This window comes from Puma concolor, chromosome A1 (assembly GCF_028749965.1).
Source record: "Puma concolor isolate L17-30 chromosome A1, mPumCon1.1.hap2, whole genome shotgun sequence".
Lineage (NCBI taxonomy): Eukaryota > Metazoa > Chordata > Mammalia > Carnivora > Felidae > Puma > Puma concolor.
In genome coordinates, this window is record NC_141667.1 from 108,885,402 (window position 1) to 108,907,703 (window position 22,302).

General features: G+C 41.9%; 1 protein-coding gene across 1 annotated transcript in view; it reads right to left on the reverse strand.

Moving 5' to 3' along the window:
• RGS7BP (regulator of G protein signaling 7 binding protein) overlaps positions 1–4,679 on the reverse strand; it is a 105,897-nt gene extending 101,218 nt beyond the window's left edge. Inside the window, exons 1-2 of the mRNA XM_086700064.1 lie at positions 3,847–4,679; positions 2,788–2,954 (exon numbers count right to left, since the gene is read on the reverse strand). Coding sequence (XP_086556190.1) covers positions 2,788–2,954; positions 3,847–4,011 — 332 coding nt within the window. The 5' untranslated portion in view covers positions 4,012–4,679. The remainder of the gene's footprint in view (positions 1–2,787; positions 2,955–3,846) is intronic.
• Between the last annotated feature and the right edge of the window lie 17,623 nt (positions 4,680–22,302).

A 22,302-nucleotide genomic window follows, 5' to 3' on the forward strand; every position in this document is an offset into this window, starting at 1 on the left:
GGGGGTGGGGCAAAGGGAGAGGGAGACACAGAATCTGAAGCAGGCTCCAGGCTCTGAGCTGTCAGCACAGAGCCCGCTGTTGGACTCGAACTCACAAACCGTCAAAGGCCAGGCAACATGACCTGAGCTGAAGTCGGACGCTTAACAAACTGAGCCATCCAGGCACACCTTACGTAATACCTTTTAAAATGGCAGCAATATGTAGAGGAAGGATGATGGATTTCAGAAGCAAGCAACGTGGGGCCGAATCAAAGTCATACCACTTCTTAGTTGTGTGGATTCGGGCAAGTTCCTTAACCTTTCTGAGACTCACTTGCAAAATAAGGATATTAATCCCTCCCTCAGAGGATTATTCTATGAATTAACTGGATTGTCCTGGAAAATGATGGGTACTCAAGAAATCCAGTCTTGGCCTTTACAGTCCCTGGGAACCTTTGCTTTTCTTAACCCTGCTTCAAATTTTAAAGTGAATGCTACAGTCTTGCTACCAGCTTTCACATCAAGTTTGATATGAGAGCCCACATACCTAGCAGTATCAGGAATGGAATACCACCAAGGGGAATCATATCCTTCATTAATGAAACCCAAATGGTGAGAAGCTAAAGGGATTTCCTTCAATTATATTTCTGTCATGTTTTATTTTTTTTTTATTTTTATTTAAAAAAAAAATTTTTTTTTCAACGTTTTTATTTATTTTTGGGACAGAGAGAGACAGAGCATGAACGGGGGTGGGGCAGAGAGAGAGGGAGACACAGAATCGGAAACAGGCTCCAGGCTCTGAGCCATCAGCCCAGAGCCTGACACGGGGCTCGAACTCACGGACCACGAGATCGTGACCTGGCTGAAGTCGGACGCTTAACCGACCGCGCCACCCAGGTGCCCCTGTCATGTTTTAGAAAAAGGTTAAATTGTATTTATTATTTTAAAGAGGAAAATGTTTCAAATTGTATCTGAGAACATTCTACAGAGTTGGCCTTACCTCTTCAAGGCTCTAAGAACACCATATTTTCCCACTAAATCTTAAAAAAAAAAACAAAAAAAACTGCTCTCAATAACATCAACCCTCAGATAGATAAAAGTAAGTAGCAAAGGGCTCTCAACTTCTGAGTATGTAAAATCCATCTCACATCCTCCAAACTCAACTTTGAGTCAGGAATTTCAGACTCCTTCTTTCCTGAAACTTTGGAAGAGTCTGAACTTCATGTGTTTAGTAAAACAGACTAAACTGAACTCCTTGTTTGTTTCTCCCCATTTGAATTGGAACTTAAAGAGGTCATGAATATAATCCCATTGGCTACTCTTGGACACACAGTTTACAAAGATGCTACTCTTTAGCTCTGAGCATAAAATTTCCTGTTCCAAACCCATTCGCCCTTCTGAATCATGGTTTCTCTACAGTTTTTATTCCACCACTATTCCCCTTTGTGTTTCTGATTGTTTTTCCTCCTTTCATCTCTGGGATTTGTCACACCCGCATTTCTTCCCCCAATTCCTTAAACACTGAATTCCCTTCCATCTCCTTTATGGAATCCCAGATTCACTTCCTGTTACTCATAGTATAACAGTTAAACAGAAAAGGCTAAGGCTTCTCAGTATTTCTACTAAATAAAATAGATTCGTGGCATACTTTATCTCTCACTTCAAGGACATTAGATAGTGTATCTTTCTTCATGATAGAAATGCCACTTGTTAAATGTAATTATTAAGAAAGGCAACGTATGGTTTTCTAATCTGTATATACCAATAATAGTCACTATACATATTATGGGTATTATACATATTACTTACGTTAAAGATGGCAAAGAATGATTCTTTCAAATAAGTAAATTAGATACAATTCCTACATGTGATCAATCTGCAACATTATCAGGTTAGTCTGACTTAAACTTTGAGCGTGATAGACATACACAGATAAGCAGATAAAGGCTATAGCCAGATGAAATCAAGCACTTAAATTAATGTATTAGTGTAAGGATTTCTGTGTTTCCATGCCCTGCGCTCTTATTTGAAAATAGTAACTGTTGACAAAAATCCATGACTAACTTCTTTCCTGATACTGAGAGATCAGGAAGAAGTAAATGGTGTCTCAGAAGAGAAGCTTTCACTCTATTACCACCTAAAGTAGGCTTGGGAATCTGTAAGTGTGATAAAAATAAAAATAATGGGGAGGGGCCTATAAAAAACCTAGGTTTAGGTAGATTTGTGAATATCCCCAATTTTTAAATTAATTTTCTTATGTTAAAACTTCCTTTTCATACACTACAGTGAGGAGAGTACTTTATATCCAAGACTTTATTTTAGAGATTTTATTTTAAATGGTATCATAGGAGTTTATCTGATGGTATAAATATAGTTGCATAAATACAGGATTTAGCAAAGATTTCCTCTCTACTGTATAGGCCTTTTGTGCAGTAGATGTTTAGCAGCAGATGACAAGTAATCTTGAGGCATGATGACTTAACTTCATTTTGATAGCCAAACTTTCGGCAAAAAAATCTTAAGCCCCAAGTTCCAATATGTGGACAGCATATTGAAAGTTAATTTTTTTAAAAAAAGCACTTAATACCCAAATCTTTCAATATATGTCCATACAAGGATCACAAACCTTCAGATTGTAATTTGGCATATAGCTTGCCTGTAGCTCTCAAAATAATTCTGATCTCAGAGTGATTTGGTTAAACCCCCACATTTGCAAAGATCACCTCTGAGGTCTTGGCCACAGTAAATTACTGTCAGCATCCATGCATCATGTATATGAGTTACCAAATAATGCCAAGAGTCTCCTACCCTGAGATGGCAGCAAGTTTTTGGTGTGCCTGGCGGGCCATTTCACAGCCTTTGGTTCTGGTCTTGTGCATTTCCGCCCGGAGTGAGGGGCAGCTGACAGAGACATCCCCGATAGAGATGACCATCTCTCGGTACAGGGCCACTTGAGTGTTGAACTCTTGGACAAGCTGGAAAAGAATTGAATTTCTTTCACGAAACATCATTAGAATGTTTCCTATTGCGGTGTACACAAAGGTGGGCTTTCAGTGACCCCTCAGCCAACTCCACAAGTTGCCAGCTAAGGAGCCTCCAAATTGTTTAATGATCAAAGCACTAAGATGGTAAGTTTCTCTTTCTCCAAGACACGCGTTTATTTTTCATGGGTAAGTCTGGTCGTGGAAGCTCTATTTCAGGACCTACTCACCCCCACCCATTCAGACTCAGTTTCTGAAGAGCAAGAACATATGCCACTCCCAGGTCACTAGAGTTTGATGCTGGGAAGTCTTACATAGAATGCTCCCCTTTAGTACAGCAAAGATAAGGACGTGTACTTGCGAAGGGATAAAGGCCAAAGGTAGGCTGCCATAGGCAAACCTTCACCTCTGGCCAGGCCACTGAACCACACTGGCTCAGGAGCCTGAAGGGAAGACCGGCCACAGCCTGGGCGCTGGAACCTTCGTCCCCTCTGCAGCGCCCCGTGTGCTGTGTTTGGGTTTGGGTTTATTTGCTGCTGTCTCCCCACAAAGCAGCACCCCCAGCTTCCCAACCCCTCCCTCCCTGGTAAGCAAGACAGTTCACCGAGTCTTTCGCATCCACCATTCTCTGAGGAGGTAGAGGCATGACTTACAGCCGGTGACCCTAAGTCCCTTGCCGCGGCACTTCTTTGTGGGGGCATTACGACCCGGCTGTCACCCTGAATCTGGGGACTGCAGATTTAAAAATAGTGCATGTGCACGTGATCGACATGGAGGAGCTGAGGGTGGGGGAGTGGCTGGCAGTCAAGCAAACGATTAACATACAAGACTACCCCCACCTCCTCTCCAAAAAAAAAAAAAAAAAAACAACCCCGTTTTCACCTACCATCTTGCAGTCGTCCAGGGCTCGTTGGGTTTTGTGGGCGCTCTCGGAGCTGCTCCCCCTGCGCTCCCACTCCCCGCTCTGCAGCGGGGGCTTGCTGATCTGGAAGATCGAGGAGCGGGTGGACCGGCTGGGGCGCTTTTTGCGCCCATTCGGTGCAGAACTCATGCATACACATCCACCAAGCCGAAGCCGCTGGTGCAGTGCGCCCCGGCGCGGGCGGCCCGGTCGTTGCCCTGCGTGCCGCCAAGCAGCCGGAGCCGGGAACCGAGGCGCGGCGCTCACAGGGCTGGGGCTGGCTGCGCGGGTGGGTAACCTTCAGCTTGAAGGAGAGCCTGGGAAGCGCTGGCTGTGCCGTGCAGCATCGCTTCCACTAGCAGCGAGGAAGGGGCTCGGTCAAGTTCTGCTCAGCAGCATTGCCGGCCCTGTCCCGGGAGCTGGGCGCTGGCGAGGACTCGCACTACCTGCCCCTCGGCATGGATCGCAACGCTGGGCGAGAAGGAACGCGCCGCCCGGCGGTTCTGAGTTTCCATTCAGATGGGGGAGCAGCTTTCAAAGCCTGCGCTGTAAGGTGGGGGGGGGGGGGGAATGAGTGTCGCTCTGGCTTCAGTGTCTTCCCGCAGCGGCGCTCCGTCGTCTTTCCCCACCCTCCCGCGTTGCCAGGCCTGGAAGGGCTGGCAGTCCCCGAAGCAGGCAATTGGCTCTAATAGGCCGCCTTGATCCCCCGTCTCTACGGGCTCATCTGTTTGAGGATCCCAAATGAATCTGTGGCGGGACTGGCAGACGCAGGGAATCGGTCCGCCTGACGTTGTGCGCTGCCCCGCACATTGATAGGACGGGAATACTAATGTGATCTGTCCATGGAGCACCCCCCCTTCTTCCTCCACAGTTTATGCACTTATCCAATCAAATCCCCGGGAACGTCAGTTGCAATATTACTTCATCTGCGCTATTATTAGAAACGAAAAGTGTCATCAGAGTGGAGCACATTGCCACATGCTGGGACCTAAACATGGATTTCTCACCAACCTGTGTGCGTTTAAGGCCCTCACCATCTGAGACCATCTGGGGCCACACAGATCATCAAAGCCCAAACAGGAGCGTGAGAGATGATTGATTGAAAAGGTTGATCTCTTGATGACCTAAAAGGAAAGCTTTATTTCCCTGAGTCGGTTGTTGCTCTAGTTGTGTGTGTGTGTGTGTGTGTGTGTGTGTGTGTGTGTGTGTGTGTGTGAAGTATGCAGGGAAGGGAACTGGCAGCCAGGGGGGCAGAATGCACAGAGGGCGTCAGCCAAATTGGTCCTCGTCCCATTTTAACCAGTGAAGTTCCTGTTCTTGTGTTCCAGAGTGTCCAGATGGGCTCTGAGGGGTTCCCATTAGAGACTTAACAAGAAGAGCCAACAGTCCTCCTTCAGGCTTTCGAAATGACCACTTCTCCTTTATGAGACATCAGTGAGCCAGAGGCCAGTGGAGGTGGTCCAGGGAAGTGCAGGGCATGCCTACAAGAAGCAGGGTGGGAGTGAGTTCTTCGGCCATTGGAGTCCACTGTTACCATAACACCCTACAGAGGTGGGGTTGGTATTCTGCTCCCGTGATCTGAGAATGCTTGTTCCCCTGAAGGATTTATTTGCAGGGGACAGATAAACAGGTCTACCACCTCTGGTCAGTCTGTTAAGGGGATATGGAAAGAACCCAGAGAGGCAGAGCCAGAAATGGGAAGACTAACACCTTAAGGAGTGCGTCTCTAGGATTTTTTTTACAAGACAGGTAAGCATAATGGAGTTGTATAATAAGAATGATATTTTGGTCTTTGTCCCCAGTACTGGTCACAGAGCTCCTAGTTTCCTGAGTAACAGGGCTGACAGGAGTGTTTTGTCACCAGAAAGATTAAGAATCAGTTAGAGGTTTGGAACTTTAAACCCCACAACCAACTTCCCTGAAGAGAAAGGCTCGAGATCGGCTTAATCGCGAATAGCCAATAACTTTACCGATCATATCGATATCATGAAACCACCATAAAAGCCACTATACAATAGGGTTCAGGGAGCTTCCAGGTTGTTGAAGATGTGGAGGCACTGGAAAGGTGGCAAACCCCTCTCATACCTTGCCCTGTGTATCCCTTCCTGCCTCATATGCTTTATAGTCAACTGGCAGGTCAAGCCCTGTCCCAAGTTCTATGAGTCGCTCTTACAAGTCACCCAATCTGAGGGGGTTTTGTGGGAACCCCTGACTTGGTGTCTGGTGTGACAGAAGTGTGGGTAATCTGGGCACTCGGTACTTGTGATTGGTCTCTGGAGTGTGGGTGGTCTTGTGGGACTGAGCCCTTAAGCCAGTGGAGGGTGATGCTAAGTCCCAGGAGTTAGTGTCAGAATGGAGATGACTCATAGAACCCCCAGCTGGTGTTGGAGAGATGAAGAAGTATTGTTGAAGGACACGCCATGTATTTGGAGGAGGAAAATAACCTAACAGGTGGACATTGGAATGGATGTTCAGTTGTATTTGCACAGTTTTTTCCAAAAGGTTGAGAATCAGTTTTCCCTAACAGAGGGTGAGAAGGCGGAGGCATCAGCCCCCACTCTGACCTTGGTGTGCTACTCTCTCTCCAGGGGTTTAGATGGCTTGGAGGCGGGGGGGGGGGGGGGGCTCTTCTGCTGGCAGAGTCTCCCCCGATATAGGAAGATGAAAGAGGTTAACTCTTCACCAACCCTTCCTCAGTCCCAATTTTCTCTGTACTTCATGTGTGTAAGGGGAAAAGGTTGAGAAACACATCAGGTGATTCAGAGAGATTTGCTAGGATTTGGTGAGTGATGGGGAAGCTGAGGAGTAAGATTCAGGCAGGCTAAGGGGCCTTAAGGAAGAATGGATAATACTCACCTGTAGACTGTTTGAGCCCTGTGATATAAACCCCTTTCATGACAAGTAACTAACACCCGCCCCTCCAAGGTTTAACCCAAGTTGGGCAGTGCTTTGGAGAGTTAAAGGAAAGGAGATTTTATTTTACACATGTGTGAATGTAGAAGACAGAAAATAGGATTGTAGTGGCCAGCCTTCTGGAAATCTTTTGCCACGGCTCTGTTATTTCCTCCCTTTGCCTGCAGAGAAATAGTGACCGCCACCAGATTGGAATGTCTCAAAGCTCCTCAGTAGTAGGGCTTCTACTCCAACTACAACCATCTGGTTTCTACTCCCCCCTTCTCCTGCCTCAGAGACAATTTCAACAAATTAAAAGAAAAAAGGCAACAAAATTGTGTTGCCCCGTTTCTAGCCATATTTCTTGGAGGAGGTGGGGGGAGAGGGAAAAAAATGGTTCAAACTCAATGCCATGTCTGAAGGACTACAGATTTGGAAACCTGCTGGGGGATTCAGCAGAGATTGTCACATGTTGGTGCCCCTTGGCCTTCACTGATACACAGCCCAAGCCATGTTCCTGAGACGGGAGAAAAATAGCATCGATGCCAGTGCTGTCTCTCCCAGGGACAAATGCTACAGTCAGAATAGCAGCAGGCAGGCTGAGTTCCCTCACCTTCCCCCACATTCGAAACAGCATGAATTTACATTCCTGGGGCTGTCTGACTGCCAAATAGAAGAGTAAAGTGCAGTTGGAAATCCCAATAACAAGGGTGCATTTTCTGGTTGTCCAGACCCAATTTTGGTACAAATCTAGTAGTGGGTCCTTGATAGGTATATTTGCTTTGACCCAACTCACATCCTAGATTAACTCCAATATCACATCATATTTTACTAAAAAAATTTTTTTTTAATGTTTTTATTGATTTTTTAGAGAGAAACAGGGACAGAGAGACAGAGCGTGAGTTGGGGAGGGACAGAGAGAGAGGGAGACACAGAATCTGAAGCAGGCCTCAGGCTCTGAGTTAGCACAGAGCCCGACACAGGGCTCAAATTTGTGAACCGGGTGATCATGACCTGAGCTGAAGTCAGATGTTTAACTGATCCACCCAGGCACTGCTTGATTTGCAATTTTAAAAAATAAATACTAGATTAGAGTGAATCTGAGCATCTGTTCAGTTTCTTCAAGTTGTTGCTGTATGGAACCACAGTGAGACCCAGGGATGCAGCTTTCTGACTGGGCTGGCCTCTTATGAACAGAGATACCAGGAGGCAGGGAGTAAAGTTCAAGGTGGGGCAAAAATGAAAAAGGACCTTATCTGTGTTGATCTGTGACACAGGCAAAGAAACATACACTAAGATGCTAAGTTCTGAGAAGTTGGGGACATCTGAAGGGAATGATCAGGTTATTTCCTTTTAGTACCAAAAGGGATTGAGTTGTTGAGAATTTAGTAAATTAACCACCTGCTATATGGTTTATTTCACTAAAAGCAGGAGGAAGTACACTATACTGGGAATACTTGTGTATTAGTTTTACAAGTACGTTCGAGTATTTTTATGAGTTGCACTGTCAGGTTTGTTGTTCCTAAAGCTTACATAATTGAGAGGGCCCCTTTTAAAGAATTCTGCCACGTTGTTTTGTATTTGAAATAAAGCGTGTTTTGTACTTGTTAAGTACTGTTGTGCAGATGAAAAATCTCTCTGTGGAATCTGTGCTTGGGTGAGAATGCAAATGAAACTCATTTGTCAGAAAAAAAATAAAAAGAATTGAAAAATGAAAATATGAGGTCAGATATATGGTTTTGGAAAAAGCCTGTGCAGGTGAGTTTCTCTGAAGTGAGTCTTCATTACCTTCATGGTAAATTTACACATTTTGTGTCTATTTTATGCACAGTGGGCATCTGATGTTTTCCCTTCTCTGTTTTTATTCCTCTTTTTCTGATAAAACACTTTAAATTTTCTTGGAGGAGTCAGTTTTCCCTCATTTTTTTGTGACATGGCCCACAAGGGGGCGTATGTCTCAGACCTGGCCAGAAAGAGTCTTCTAGTGGCCACAGTGATTGGATTAATAGTAGGCATGAAATAGTCCATGAACTTTATGCCTTGGGGCATAGATTTTCTGGAACTAATAGGTTGAAGCATATGAAATTACCAGTGCTCAACCATTTTCGACCTACATAAATGGCAACTTCATATGTTTCAACCTAATATTGTTTGTTTCTGTTAGGTTTCTAGGGTGATAAGATATAAGCCTGGACTCCATGGTGGCACCTTTTGTTACTCATGGTCATGAGACTGCCTGAGAGCCACCTCAGGAGAAATCAGAATGGAGAGTTGGAGAAAGAGTCTTTTTTTTTTCTTTTGAGGTATAATTGACATACAACATTATATTAGTTTCAAGTGTATAACACAGTGATTCCACGTTTGTATAAACAGTCGACCCTTGAGCAATACAAGTTTGTGCTGTATGGGCCCACTTATACATGGATTTTTGGATAAATACAGGATAGTACTGTAAATGTATTTTCTCTTCCTTGTGATTTTCTTAATATTTTTTCTTTAGCTCACTTTAGGAATACAGTATATGATATAATTTACAGAATATGTATTAAATGACTGTTTATATTATTGGCAAAGTTTCTGGTCAACAGTAGGTTATCATTAGTTGTTCTGGGGTGTTCAAAAGTTATACATGGATATTTGCCTGTGGGTAGGCACCCCTAATCTCCAAATTGTTCAAGGGTCAACTGTATTGCAAAATAATCACCACAGTAAGTATGGTTAACATTGTCAGCATACGTAGTTGCAGAATTATTTTTCTTGTGGTTAGAACTTGTGAGATTTACTATTAGCAACTTTCCAACATACAATACAATATTAACTATATTTACCATGCTGGACACAACCTCACCATAACTTATTTATTTTGTAACTGGAGCTTTGCACCTTGTCACTCCCATTACCCATGTGATCCAACCCCACCTCCTGCTTCTGGCAACCACCAATCTCTTCTGTGTATCTTTTCTTTATCATTTTTTGGATTCCATATGTAAGTGAGATCACATAATATTTGTCTTTCTGTCCCTGAGCTACTTCATTTAGCATAATGCCCTCTAGATCCATCCATGTTATGGCAAATGGAAAGAGTTCCTTTTTTTATGGCCAAATAATATTCCTGTGTGTGTGTGTGTGTATGTGTGTGTGTGTGTGAATGTGTATCACATTTTCTTTATTAATTCATCTACCAACGGACACTTAGATTGTTTGTATATCTTTGCTATTATAAATAATGCTGTAGTGAATATGTGGGTGCATATATTTTTTAAAAATATAATTATTTAATTTTTTGAAAGTATGCTCCACATCAATGTGGGGCTTGAACTCATCACCCTGCGATCAGGATTGCATGCGCTACTGACTGAGCCAGCTAAGCACCATGGAGCATATATCTTTTTGAGTCAGTGTTTTCATTTTCTTCAGATAAATACCCAGAATGGAATTGCTGGATCATATAGTAATTCTATTTTTAATTTTTTGAGGAGTCTTCCCACTATGTTCGGCAGTGGCTGCACCAATTTACATTCCTACCAATCATGCATGAGGGTTCACTTTTCTCCACATGTTCACCACACTTGTTATTTCTTATTTTTTGAAAAATAGCCATTGTAACAGGTGTGAAGTGATATCTCTTTGTGGCTTTGATTTGCATTTCCCTGATGATTAGTGATGTTGAGCGCCTTTTTATGTACCTGTTGACCATCTGTCTGTCTTCTTTGGAAAAATGTCTATTCACATCCTTTGCCCATTTTTTAATCTGATTTTTTTTTTTTTGCTATTGTGTTGTAGAGTTCTTTAAACATATATTGGATATTAATCTCTTATTGTATAGATGATTTGCAAATATTTTCTCCCATTCACTAGGTTGCCTTTTCATTTTGTTGATGGTTTCCTTTGGTGTGCAGATTCTTTTTAATTTGACGTAATCCCACTTGTTTATTTTCACTTTTGTTGCCTTTGCTTGTGGTGTCAAATCTAAAATATCACTGCCAAGACCAATATCAAGGAGTTTGTCACCTATGTTTTCTTTATGAAGTGTTGTGGTATTAGGTCTTACATTCGAATTTTTAATCCATTTTGAGTTGGTTTTTATGTATGGTGTAAGATAAAGGTCTGGTTTCTGTTTTGCGTGTGGTTGTCCATTTTTCTTCACACCATTTATTGAAGAGACTATGCTTTCCGCATCGTATACTCTCGGCTCCTTTGTTGTAAATGAATTGTTCATATAAGCGTACACTTATTTCTGCGTTCTCTCCTGTGTTCCATTGATCTCTAAGCCTATTTTTATGCCAATACCATACTGTTTTGATGATATCTGTGTAATACAGTTTGAAATCAGCGTATGTGATGCTTCCAGCTTTGTTCTTCTTTCTACAGGTTTCTTTGGCTATTAGGAGTCTCTTGTGGTTCTATACCATTTTTAGGATTATTTGTTCTATATCTGTGAAAAATGCCTTTGGAATTTTGATAGAAGTTGCATTGAATGCGTAGATTGCTTTGGGGACTATGGACATTATAACAGTATTTTTTCTTGTAATCAATGAGCACAAATATCTTAAAGTTTTCAGTGTACAGATCTTTCACTTCCTTGGTTAAATTTATTCCTAGGTGGGTTTTTTAATGTCATTATAGAAAGATTGATTTTTAATATTATTTGAGCATGTGGATCTTGCTTTGCCTTAAATCAATTTACACCTACAATTTCAGTTAGGTGAACTAAATTCCTTTTAAACTAAGTTGTTTTGATCGGGGTTGCCACAATGTATAACTGAAAGAGTTCTGATTAATATGATATGTAAAGGATAATTTTTCTATCACAGTACTTACTCATTGTTTCCTGTGAACTGCAGAGAATATAGTATAAAATCAAAGATATGATTCTTCCTTCCCAGGTACTCACACTGGGGAGATGAGTACATGCACACATGCAATAGTGAAGAACGGTAAAATCTATATTAGTGTTATTTTCTGATGTATATGAATACTGAAGAATTTAGGGAGGGACCCACCTCTGTAGGCCGAAGTTACTAGCAAAGGCTACGTGATAGAGATACAGCCTGATGGAGGTACGTGTGGGGGCTGGTTAGAGGAAGGAGAGGGGAGAGCTTTTCAGGAGCTGGCTAATAGCAGGAGTAGAGGCACAAGAGTAGAGTGCATGAAGAGCCTGACCTGAATTGAAGAGAAGGAAAACAGGCTAGTGTGGAAGTGGTACGGTTCAGGTCCTGGAGGCAGGGTCAGTGGATGCGTTCCTTTGGTTCATGAAAGGAGGGGAGATAAGAGGTGAGAAGTAGAGAAAACAATTTTCTTTGAATGACAATCATGTGCATGATCTTGGGCCACATTAAGAGGAAAAAATACTAAGGGACTAGTCTGGAGCTCTCCCATTGGCTTTGTAGACTTTCTAAGGAGTGGAATTGGGGGGGGGGGCCCTTCTCCAGTGTTATGAGGAAGTGATGATGTGGGTTATGAGCAGAGAGGGAGTTAGTGGTAGCTAAGCATGGTGTTGTTCACGTTCCTCAGACGTTTAGAGCAAAAAAGAGGAGTTTGATCCTGATGCGGGGCAAAAGAGAATTACTGCTATGTCTTGATTAATTGAATTAATAAGAGGCAAGTGATACTTTAAGAAAATTAATTTGGTAGTGATTCCTTGTAATGAAGAGAGAGTGAAGCCATTTGTTAGGCTCTTATAATAATCCAAGTGGACCAGGAATCTGTTCCGCTAAGAACTGGGGAGAAACGTAAGATGTTTTTAGGGTTAGAGCATTACCTCACAACAGAACTGTTAAGAAAACAGTGTGACCTACCTAAGGTAAAAAGCAACAGGTATTTCAGTCTTCCACAGAAATAACAAAACTCACTGACGATTATCCCTGAAATGTGCATCTAACTTGGACTCTATAGAGCTGTTTCTGCCTTCCCTGTACACAGGACATGTGCCCATTGGCCATACTTCAGCGTGCCTTGTCTGTGGATCCTTCTGGAACCTCCTGCCCATCGACTACACCTCTTTTTAGCCAACCATGGCTGTGGTCTAAACCTAATCTGCACCACATCATCCCAAAACACTCATCCACCACTGCTTTGCTGGCACCACCGACCCTGTCTGCAGTGGCCACTCTTTCCAGCACAACGTGGTTCCTTTAAGGACACTTCTGGGCCTGCCAACTGTGCTGAAGCACTTGTTGGAGGAACACTGCAGTGGACAGGCTGTGTCTGCAGAACCAGCGCCTTAACTGTCCTTTGACCCATCTGTGCCCTGGCTCATTTCTGGCTATTTAGTTTCCTACCTTTGCTTCCTTCCCTGGTTCCCCTTTGCTCTTGCTCATTCTCATTTTCTGTCTTGCTCTGCCTCTTTATTTGTCTCTCTAATAATTGCATAATTAATACAAATATAACTTTTCCTTATTCTAAAAAAATTAAACCACAGATAAGGATCAAGTCCTCTTTGGCACTCTCCCAGTCTCAGTCCTTTCCTGTTTCCCCAGAATTCATCCTTCTCATCAGCTGACTGCGTAGATGTTCTGTGACACAGTTGTGTGCTTCACATCTCCCTGAAGGGAACACAGTGTTGGAATGTTGTTTATGTGTGTGTATGTTTTTATAGAGATGATACATTGTATGTGTTGTTCTGCAACATAGCTTTCTTCTTCACTCAACACAATGTCTTTGGGAAAGGTTCTATATTACTACATTACCTACCTCGGTCTTGAACTTTCAGATAGTATTCCAGAGTAATAGATACCCCACAGTTTCCTAAACCATTCCCTAGTTGTGATGTTTAGATCATTTTCTAATACTTTAACATTAACAACGTTGCAAGAAAATTCTTAGCAAGCCCTTTTCTTCATATGAGGGTATATATTTCATAAGACTATATACAAGTGAGTGAAATTGCTGGGTCATAGAGTATATGCATTTACATTTGTCAGAGGCACTCTGAAGTTGTTTTCCCAAGTAGCTGGATCAAATTACATGCATGCCGGCTTTTTGTGAAAGTACCTGTTTCCCATCATACCAGTTTGATTATCAATAAACTTTTAAATGTATGTCGGTTTGACTTTCTGTCTTGATAATATATTCTTATATATATGATCTCAGTGTTAGAGTTTCTCTTCTTAGGCTTCTACTTAGCCCTTCTTAGCAAAGAACCTTTGTAGTTGGTTACTGTCTAGATTAGCAATGATCCCCTACAGGAACCGCCCCTCCCCCCCCCCCAAACACACGCATAACCTTCCCACTCAACATAGTTCCAGAACGAACTCCTGCTCACGTGACTATCCTTGAGTGGGCGCGGCCCATCTTGCTCTAGTGGGCTTCCAGGTTGCTGATCATTAAGGAAAATAGGCAGGGCAGGAATGAGAGAAAAGAGTAAAAGATGAATTCAGATTTCTTAGTCTTAGAAGTTATAACATGGAGCTCTCCCTGTTAGGGTTGGAGATGTAAATTAATTAATTAATTAATTAATTTTTAATGTTTTATTTTATTTATTTTTGAGACAGAGACAGAGCACGAACAGGGGGAGGGGCAGAGAGAGAGCGGGAGACACAGAATCCGAAGCAGGCTCCAGGCTCTGAGCTGTCAGCCCAGAGCCCGATGAGGGGCTTGAACCCACGAACTGTGAGATCATGACCTGAGCCGAAGTTGGACGCCCAACTGACTCAGCCACCCAGGCGTCCCTGGAGATGTAAATTTAGAAGTCGGAAGCAAAAAGTGGCCAGTGAAGCCTTGACAATGGCTGTGTTTCCAGGAATGAGTAAGTGTACAAAGGAAAGAGGGCAGAGGATGAGTAAGTCCTGAGGCATGTCAACAGGTAAGTGGTGCGATGAGACAAAGTGCCAGCAGAGGGATAGAGAAGGGACTGCCAGAGAAGCAAGAAGAATCACTGAATGCAGTGTCACAAAGCGCGAGGCCGGGTCCCTTTTGAGGAGTGAGCTCTATGTTGCCCCGGAGGTATCAAGGAGGAAAGGGACATAGAAAAATACACTTTGGTAAGAAGAGGTCATTGTGGAAAGTTGTATATACCTAATAGGCAGAAGGAGCAGAATCCAAAGTGTAAGTCAGCAATGAGGATAAGGAGTGGAAGTAGGCAGGGACAATGAGTATAAGGGCAAGGACAGAGATAGGACAGTTGTTACAGAAGCGGAGATTCTGGTGTTTGCCTTTTAAAGCACATTTTTGAAAAAGAAGGAAAGAACCAGTGGATAAACAAAGATAAATATTGCTTTGATAAAAATACCTAATTATAGAAAAAAGGCATCAGAGAAGAGAAGAAAGAATGTGGTCCAATGTGCAAATGAATGGAAAGCTACTGATGTTTTTGGAAATGATAAGAGTGTGGACAATATTTCCAAGAGTTCTTAACAGGAATTCAGTGTTGTTGATCTCAGTTCAGTACTAAAAAAAAAAAAAAAAAATCCAGATTTAAAGTATCTAGATCCTTAGAATATGCTGATAAAATAACCTTTTGAATAAATAAAAGGCCACGAAATAACATCATTAGCTGGATTTGGGGATTCAGGCATTTGAACTCTTTTGTAAAAAAAAGTTTATTTATTTATTTAGAAAGAGAGAGAGAACACAAGTGGTGGAGGGACACAGAGAGACAGAAAGGCAGAGAGATAGAAACAGAGAGAGAATCCCAAGCAGGCTCCACACTGTCAGTGCAGAGCTCGACGTGGGGTTTGAACTCACAAACCATGAGATCGTGACCTAGGCCAAAACCAAGAGTCTGATGCTTCACTGACTGAACCACCCAGGGGCCCCCAGCATTTGAACTCTTGAGTGTGCCATCTAATTCCTGAAATTCAGAAGCATCAGAGGGTGGTGAATGACATTCCGCGTCTTCCACTAGGGAGGCCAGCTGGGAACCTGGCTTCTGTTTTCACTCCAAGGTTGGTTCTGGAAGAAGATGTTAAAATTCCTCTCAAGAACTTGCTCTAGATCTAACAAACTTTGGAGTCAGGGCATAGTTCTTTATGTATGTTCTGATTATCTCCCTGAGGCGATTTAATTCCATTTCCTTAGTGAATAGTGAAATAAATAGCATTTGTTGCCAGACTTGAAATAAGATGGATGAGTTAAAATAAAAACTGGCTTTTCAAAACGATGGTGTAGCCGAGCCTTTTAAACTCTGACAGAAACAGGGAGAGAATGGAAGCTGGGAGAGTGTCTCTCAACTCCTAGGGGTTTTCCTCCATGAAGGGATCAGGGAACATGAGGGCCCTTCCTGGGCAGTGAGAGATGGGTTGAACATCAGACCAGGATGGGCTCCAGCCCCTGCTGTCTGGCTCATTCTGTCCTCTCTCCACTTCTCTGGAAGTTGGAAGGACTTATCTGATGTCTCTGTTCTGGTAGTCTGGCAGGAGGACAGTGTGTCTGACTTCCAGTTTGGCACTAAATGCAGCTGCGATACCTCTGGCTTTTTCGAAACTGCCAGTGCAGACTCCATCACCAGCTGTCCGAGTCGTTGCTCAAGCATGGGTGAAACGAGGCCACTGTTCCCTTTACAGTAACTCTTACATCCTTAAAGAACCATCAAGTCACCGTTCAGGTTTTTTTTTTCCTTTCGGACAAAAATAATTTAGTTGCTTCGTCTTTCCCTCAAAGATGCACGCAGTCATTTTTGTTATTTCAAAAGAATCGAAACTAACTTTGTAATAAGGTCTCTAATCACCTGATTAAAGTAAAAGCAACTTAATTAGACCTTCGTAGTGTATCCAACAAATACATTGAGACTCTATCGACTACTTTTAAAGTTAAATGGCTGCTTGAATACTATGTTGACTCCAAGATCCAAATGACAGATATAATTCTCATCTTACATGACAGTATTAGTAACAGCAAAAATAAGACAGTAGGCTTTTAAGTCAGGCCTAAAAAGAGATAAAGTAATTCACGCAGAAATAAAGGGTGATTGATTTAGAAATTTCAAAAGGAGAAATTTACTATGACTTTAAAATGACTCTACTATTTGTCCATTTTTGTGTGTGCATTAAACTGAGCTAACGGCTCCTTCGTTTTTATAAATAAAATTTTTTTCTCATTACTCTATAGTCATAATTACAATGCAGAAAAGCTTTATTAAAATTCTTAGGCAAGGAGACTGGGAAGCACTGTAAATCTGGAGGAAGTGCCTGAATCTGGCACAGTCCAGGGATATACTGAGGATTAAGAAACCAATACTAATACTGAGTCATTGATAGATAATTCTTATTACAAGACTAAAAGACAACAGCATTTCAACTTTATATAATAAACTCCCAATTATCATCGACAAAACTTTATTCGAGTGTCCAGTGTGTTCAGGGCACTAGGCTATGCAGTAGAAAGTCCAAGAAATTAGATGACAGTGTCTGCCCTCAGAGCCATCCAAACACACCAGGGAGTCTAAGACGGCAAGTGCTAGATGCCGTAACTCATGACTGACTGAAGCATTCTGGGAAGTCGGTAGTATGGACAGGTATGGAAGCGGGAAGAAGAGTATCTGGACAGACTGAAACAAGGAGAACTGATCCTTGGTGGGGAACTAACTGTCTGTTAGGTCATGGGCAAAGGGACAGGACAAAATTGGCATGATTGATGTGAGCACAGATAGTCATGGAGGTCTCATTTAGTGGAGATTTTTGTTGTTGCTGTTAAAAAATGTGACTTAGGTACCTACTGTGTGCTAGTTGCTGGGGATAGAAAGACATAAAGTAAATCCCTCCCAAGGAGGAACTTAAAGTAACAGCAGTAGAAATAGTAACCATTGTATAGGGTGTCATCTGTGAGAGAAGTCTGTTGGGAGTGAATTTCCCAGAAGACAGGATAATAGAAAAGCAGGCTGACAAGAGCTTGAAAAGATTCTGGGGTCACAGAGAATGGGCTAAAATACAGAGCTGAGCTCCATTTTCCAGAAGGAACTGGAGAGGTGAAGAAAAATTTAAAACAGAAGTTTGGTGCTCTAGACCATGCCAACACTCTTGGGAGCATGGGGAGTTTGAATTCAGGGACCACACTGGTATACAAAGTCATCCACACCAGGTATCTGGCCTTTGCCAATGAGACCGACTTGAGATCTGGAGATTTCTAGTGTACGACCTGTATTAGACAGGAGGGTCTCGAGAGCTGGGAGCAAGACTGAGTCAGCTTGTGGCACACACAGTGACTTACTTGACTACAAAAAAGGGGGCTCATATAGTGTTATTAAATGAATGGTGAGCCCAATTGCCCATGGAGGAGGGACCCAGCATATTGCTTAAGTTGCAAAGAAAGGTTTCAGGGGGCAATGAAATTTGAGGTGGGTCTTAAAAGAGCTAGGACTCTTTCAAGGAGAAAAGAATAAGGAAATAAGGAGAAAAGAATGAGGAAAGCTTTCAAGGCAGGGGGCTCAGTAGGAACAAAAGCATAAGAGGAGGGTTCTAATGCACATAGTATATGTGGGAAATGATGAGGACATCAGTTTGGCTGGAGCAGAGGGTCTGTATAAGCAAATGATAATCAAGTAGATTGGAAAGGTGGATTGGAGCCAGAGTATAGCAGATATCGAAATATCAGGCCAAGTGTTTTGGACTGTATCCTATAAACAACAGAGAGAATTGATTTTATTTATTTATTTTTTTATTTTGGGAGTGAAAGTCCAGCACTGTTTGGAGACAATTCGTCTGGTATCACTATGTAGAATGAAGAAGGTAGAGGATAGGATTAGAAAGACTAAAGCCAGACATAAGATAATGGAAGCTGGGATTCAAAAATAGTGGTGGGGAAGGTAAGGGGGAGTTGGGAGAGATGCTACAAAGGAACACATGGGGAGCTCTGCTGAGGTGGGAATGTGGTGTGGGGAATGTCTCCAGTGTTTTACATATGGGAGGCTGAATAATGATGCGAGCATTGTCAGAAATATGAAAATGAGGAGGAGAAGCTAGTTTGGTGGGGAAATAATTAGACTGCGTCCATACGTGTTAAGCCGTGGTGATAATAAAATTTAAGAAAGAAGCCTTGCAGATCATTGTAAATGCCACGTCTGAAATTCAGTGAAGGGATTAGGGCTCTGAATATATGTCTGAGAATTCCCCATGGAGAAGTGAAAGTTTAAGGCCTGAGAATAACTAACTCTGGGAGAATGTGTAGAACAGTGATTCTCCACCCAGGCCACGTATCAAAGTCACTGTTGTTTCTGCCTGCCTCTCTCTTCTGGTAACAGAAGACCTCTTCATTTTAGGAGTCGCCTCTCTCCCTCTGCATATGATTTTGGTGATGGGGGCAGTGGGGGGGGTACAGTTATGGGGCCCCACTTCGCCACCATAATGCAGAGTTGCAACTGAATCTGGACAATCAAAACATCCATCTCCTAGGTGTAGTGACTAGTCCAAAGGTAGGCATGTGACTCACCATCCTTTCAGTACTCAGCCTGGAGATTAAGGTAAAGAGGGCCCAACCCTTTTCTCAGTAATCACTCACTGTGTGGATAATGGAAGCCAGAAGCCCTCCTGAAGTCCTCTTTTCCACCACATAAAGAAAGCCTACCTGATAATGTAGTCACCACAGAGGGAGACAGAGACAGTCTTGATGACATCATTTGAATCCCATTTGAATCCTTAGAACTAGACCTTGCTGAATATAGTTTTACCACATGTCTGCAACGTGCCGCTTCATTTAGAGGCCACCATATTACATGGCGGGTAGGAGGGAGCACTGACAAATGCTGTTTAGCATTACTTGGCTAAGTTATCTTGCTTATTTGGCTGTTTAGGTCTTTGTGATGATGGAATAGTTCTGTATCTTGATTACATTGGTGGTTATGCAAAACTAGATAAAATGACCTAGATCTATACACATGTCTTGTACCCATGTCAGTTTCATGGTTTTGTTATTATACCATGGTTATGTAAGATGTAACCATTGGGGGAAACTGAGTGAAAGTAATATCTTTTAAACTGCCTATAAATCTGTAATTCTTCCTGTAATTTCCTTTCAACTTCCTGTAAGTTGATAATTATTTTAAAATAAAAATCTTAGAAAATTGCTATTTGTAAGAAATAGCATTTTAATAGCATTTAGATTTTTTTCTGTTCAAATTTTTATTTAAATTCTGGTTAGTTAATTACAGTGCAATATTGGTTTTAGGAGTAGAATTCAGTGATTCATTACTTACATACAACACCCAGTGCTCATCATAACAAGTGCCCTCCTTAGTACCGATCACCCCTCTAGCCCATCCCCTAACCACATCTCTGTATCACCGGTCAGTTTCTTCTCTATCTTTAACATTATCTTATAGTTTGTTTCCCTCTCTTTTTCACCCCACCCCTATGGTCATCTGTTTTGTTCTCCTAAATTCCACATGTGAGTGAAATCATATGGTATTTGTCTTTCTCTGGCACCCTCCTTTTGCTTACCATAATGTATTCTAGCTCCATCCACATCATTGCAAATGGCAAAGTTTCATTCTTTTTGGTGGCTGAGTCATATTCCATTGTATACAATCCACATCTTCTTTATCCATTCATCAGTGGATGGACATTTGGGCTCTCTCCATAGTTTGACTATTGTTGATAATGCTGCCACAAATGTCAGGGAGCATGTACCGCTTCGAATCAGCATTTTTGTATCCTTTGGCTACATACCTAGCAGTTCAATTGCTGGGTCATAGAGAAGTTCTATTTTTAACTTTTTGAGGAACCTCCATACTGTTCTCTAGAATGGCTATACCAGTTTGCATTCCCATCAACATTATAAGAGGGTTTCCCTTTCTCCACATCCTTGCCAACACCTGTTTTTTCTTGTTGTTAATGTTAGCCATTCTGACAGGTGTGAGGTGATATTTCATTGTGGTTTTGATTTGTATTTCCGTGATGGTGAGTGATGTTGAGCATCTTTTCATGTGTCTGTTAGCCGTCTTTTTTGGAACAGTGTCTATTCGTGTTTTCTACCCATTTTTTCACTGGATTATTTTTTTTCCGGGGGGGTGTTGAGTTTGATAAGTTCTTTATAGATTTTGGATACTAACCCTTTGTCAGAAATGTCATTTGCAAATATCTTTTCTGTAGGCCGCTTTTTCATTTTGTTGATTGTTTCCTTCGTTGGTAGGAGACACAATTAAATATAAAGATACAGAAAGTTAAAGTTAAAGTTAAAGAATGGGAAAATAGATTTTATGCAAATAATAACCAAAGTTAGTTAATATATGTATTAATATCAGAAAAATGCACTTTAAAATAAGAGGCATTAGTGTGATATAATGGGAATCACTCTGTGGTGGTAAAAACTTTACTGGGAAACTATCTCAAAATATATAAAGCAAAAAAAAAATTGACTTAATGAAAAAGAGAGATAGGCAAACCCACAATCATAGTGGGAGATTTTAGCATGCCTTTCTCAATAACTAATGGACCAATCTTTTTACAAAATTCAGTAATAATGTAGATCTGCATAGGGCAGTAAATTGATATGTGCCTGAGATTATTATTTCCTTTCAGAAGAATTGAGAAACATTAGAATAATATACATAGACATAAAAAAATACGGGACATAGAATAAAGAAAAGAAAGTGGTTTTAGAGCAAGGAAGATCCACAAGTGGTTCAGGAGTCCCAAATAAAAACGTGGGTGATGGTAAGTTTATGTGTTCATTTATTATTTAAAGAGTATCATAAAGTGCGCCCCCCCCCATATGTCTAGCCTTGTACAAAGAGGAGGCACTCTGAAGAACAGTGATTATATGAAGAGGAAAACTGTTCTAGATGCTCCCATTTAACCTTTTTAAGACCACGACAATAAAAGAGAGACAGCAAAGAATTAAATACCAGCCAGTTCTGAATGCTCCACAATCTTGGGAGGAAGAGAGTCTAAAAAAGGCAGAGAGAGAGAAAAAGTAAAGGCTGGCTGAGTCAGCACAGCCCTTTTAAATATTCCAGTCATGTGGTAGTGTGAAGGATGATAAAATCGTCCACATCTCTGTTTATCCTTTTAACCAGGTATAGTGATCTGGTCACTAGCAAGTGGAAGTGGCCACTTACATGTCCCTATGTCTGGTCAATGGTAACATGGTAACAGCCTTTTTTCTGAGGGTGGCATGAAATGTGTGTGTGTATGTGTATATGTGTCCATCTGTGTGTCCTTTGGGTAAAGAAATGGAGAAGAGCATTCAGTTTCTTCTCTCTAGAGGCCAACATTCCTATGCTGTAAAATTTTTGTTTGAATTTTGTCCTCAACTAATAGGCGTAAAATTGGACCACTGGTATATCAAGGGTATGGTTTTATTTCCTTTGAGGGAAAGAGATCAAAGGAATATAAGAGAATTCTTTTCTATAACTTCATATGGTTGCTTCCTCAGTTTTTACCACTGTTCCTTCCTACTAGGATTTTTCTCTGAAATTTCTAAAATGATCAAAACTAATAAAGTAGCTAAGTAATTTGAAGCTTTATCAAAGACTGGGCCAAGGATTCATCTCCAGTTGTATTTTCTGTCTGAACTTACGGTCAGTTAAGCATATGACTTTGGCTCAGGTCATGATCTCACAATTCGTGAGCTCGAGCCCCACACTGGGCTTTGGGCTGACCACTCAGAGCCTGGAGC